The following is a 2,949-nucleotide window of genomic DNA, read 5'->3' as shown; positions in this document are numbered from 1 at the left end:
TAGTCATTCTCTTTTAATTGCTAAATTAGCCGGTCTCGGTTTTCATTCTGTTTTTCTCTCTTGGGTAAAATCCTACCTTTCGCCGCGTAAGTGTGAAGTTTTAGTTGATAACGTTTCCTCTAGGTCGTTTATCGCTTCCTCTGGAGTGCCCCAAGGAAGCATATTAGGTTCCCTGCTCTTTGTTTTATTTATTGATGACATTTGCAATTGCTTTACGCACTCTAAATTTCTATTATATGCGGATGACTTAAAAATGTTCGCTACTATAACAAGTCAGTTAGATGCAGAGTTGCTGCAATCTGATATTAATAATGTTGCTGAATGATGTATTAAAAACCATCTTAATTTAAACATAAATAAGTGCTTTCATATCTCTTAAAGCGTTTTCTTTTCTAGAAATAATGTTGCATTTATTCTGCCCTAGGCTGTCAAGTTTTCGTGTTCTTTTCTCAGCATTTTCGCATGCATATTTCGTGCTCTTTCTTTAAAATGTTGCCCTCTGATAATGTTGCTACATAAGAAGGTGAAATTTTTTTCGAGAAAAGAAAACGCCATTACTCTAAGTCCCGTTCTCTTATTTCTACCTCTTATCACATAGGTAATTATTATATAATTCTCTCGTACGACCGAAACTTGAATATGCTGTTTTCATCTGGAGACCGTACCATGATTGCGATATCAAAAGACTTGAGAGAGTTCAGAAAAATTTTGTACGCTTTGCTCTCCACGCTCTAAATTTTGCGGATCCGATTCCCCCGTATAGTTCTAGACGTCTTCTCATAAACCTTAATTCGTTAAATAGTAGGCGAATTATTCTCTCGCTCACATTTATATTTGATATAATAATCGGTGCGATTGATTCTCCTTATCTACTTGAGCGTATTCACTTCAATATTCCCGTTAGGAGCCTTCGAAATCATGATATTTTTTTTCTGGAACGAGTAAGAACTATTTACGTTTCTAACTCTTCCATTCTAAGGGCTATGAAAGAATTTAACTTGCTCCCAAACTCTTGTACGATTGACTTTTCGTTAACGAAATCAAACATTAAGTTATTATTAAATGAAATGTTTATGTAGTTATTTATAAGTATCTAATAGTCTGTATGAAATCTTGCATTTCTAGATTATATTAAATAAATAAATAAATAAAAATAATAATATTTGCAATACCGCAATGGCAACCCGGAATCTTCTACGGTTTACATCAGCCCTACTAATGGATAGTCAGGAACCCCGACACCAAATTACAGCTGTGCGAGGATTACAAATAAACAAAAGAAAAACAAAAGAAAGACAAAATACACAATGTAAAAATGAAACGGCAGCAAAATTACCGAAATTTTGCTGAAAAAGTGCCGAAAATGAAGGAAAATACAGTTGGTCGCGCAATGGCCACTGTCGGCAATAAAAAGGATGTGCCGCGGTCGTCAAGGCACAAGTGTGAAAAGTGGACAATACTATGGAGCAGCAGCAGGCAAATTTTATGGCAGAACCAGCGGAAGGCGGAGTTCTGCGCGCACGCATAAGGCGTCTAACCGAACGGTAGAAGCGACAGCAGCGGTGGAGACCGGTCGAGCAATTCAAGCGACAACAACAGTACCAGGGGCGAGCATGACGACGCTGGCCGGCCAAGTAGCTCCAGCGAAGGTGGCAGGCAACAACAAGAAATCGGCGACGAGGATATCGAAAGCCTCGAGAGTACGCAGCCGTTTGTACTGCCTCACAATAGTGAGGAAGCAGAGATGGCAGCCTATTGGGGTGCAGAGTACTTGGCAAACAATACGCCACATTTGGCGAGCGAAGAGCAGGAAATGGAGCACGAATCCTCACACGTAAGCGTACAATCCGACGACTGCGGGCCAAGCAGTGAGCGGTAGCCAACACGGTATGCCAAAGGCAGGGCGAATTCTCCATCACTACGCAGGACGCCAGACACCTCGGTAACGGGTACGTAGAGTATGCGCGCCATATCGACATGCGGATCAGGCTATATAACCCGATGGCTTCGGAAGAGCCACATCCACCGCCGCAACAGCTGTGCCTTAGTGAGGAAGCGATCGAAGCGTGTACATTGGCGAGCGATGGACAAAGGGATTTTGTGGAGGAGGCGTCGGCGGAAGCGGGTTTGAGTGCGGCAGCAGATGCCGACTTTGTGGCGTTGGCTAGAGGAAGCGGAGTCGAGTGTGCCATCGGAGTGGCAGGTCCATCCGGACGTAGGTCTAAGGTAATACAATTATATTCAACTAAAAATAATCACAATAATTTGCACTTATGAGTTAATGTGATAATCGTGTGTAAAAACTATTTTCAACTATTATTTTTCACAAAATAATTTTGTGGATCAGATTGCTCTGAGCGCTTGTGTGGAGAATGTTGTTTACCAAGAAAATGCAGCCCTGTTGGTTTTTATTTCTGTATCGCGGTGAGTTTATATTTCTTGTTTGTGAAATGGCAAAAAATTAAATAAATTTATGATTTCATGTATTTACAATTGATTAATGCAAATTTCTTTCTGTTCCGAACATATATCAATTGAATTGGGTGATGAAGAAGTGTACACAAGGTTGGAAAATGAGAACATGAAGCTAAAGGATCGATTAGCAATTTGGAGTAAGGTTAGTCATTTTCAATTTTATATTTTTGTTCGTCGACATTATAGGACATTTTATCATTCCAGGTTATTGTTGCAGAAGAAAACGCTGCAACCATTGCAGTTGTTGCAAAATATGTGCCAGCAGTAGTGCCCACCGCCGTCGGTGCAATGAGGGCTGAGCAAACGCCATCTCCTGGGCATTCCCACAGCTTGCCGACTCCAGCTATTATATCACATGTGAATGCAACTTCAGCTAAATTTGATTATTATCAGTGCAATAGTATCTTGTCTTGGGCAAAAGCACTATAGACTGCTGGCACAAATAAATCGCCCAGAGATATAGCCAACGAAATA

General features: G+C 40.8%; 1 protein-coding gene across 1 annotated transcript; it reads left to right on the top strand.

The window, feature by feature from the left end:
• The first annotated feature begins 2,551 nt into the window (after window positions 1-2,551).
• LOC118739790 (probable arginine--tRNA ligase, cytoplasmic) lies at window positions 2,552-2,949 on the top strand. Its single transcript, XM_036471298.1, has 2 exons — window positions 2,552-2,617; window positions 2,680-2,949. The coding sequence occupies exons 1-2, from the start codon at window positions 2,582-2,584 to the stop codon at window positions 2,902-2,904; spliced, it is 261 nt and encodes an 86-aa protein (XP_036327191.1). The 5' UTR covers window positions 2,552-2,581; the 3' UTR covers window positions 2,905-2,949.

Source organism: Rhagoletis pomonella, unplaced genomic scaffold (assembly GCF_013731165.1).
Source record: "Rhagoletis pomonella isolate Grant_MI unplaced genomic scaffold, Rhpom_1.0 Rhpom_scaffold_00005, whole genome shotgun sequence".
Classification (NCBI taxonomy): Eukaryota; Metazoa; Arthropoda; class Insecta; order Diptera; family Tephritidae; genus Rhagoletis; species Rhagoletis pomonella.
The sequence above is the reverse complement of the archived record's forward strand: the minus strand, read 5'-3'. Positions and strand labels throughout refer to the sequence as shown.

What these genes read in the sequence shown, in the direction of transcription:
- LOC118739790 (XM_036471298.1), top strand. Translation starts at nt 2,582, where the DNA reads ATGAAGCTAAAGGATCGATTAGCAATTTGGAGTAAG. An exon ending in GATTAGCAATTTGGAGTAAG is followed by an intron (nt 2,618 to 2,679) that starts GTTAGTCATTTT and finishes TTATCATTCCAG; the next exon opens with GTTATTGTTGCAGAAGAAAA.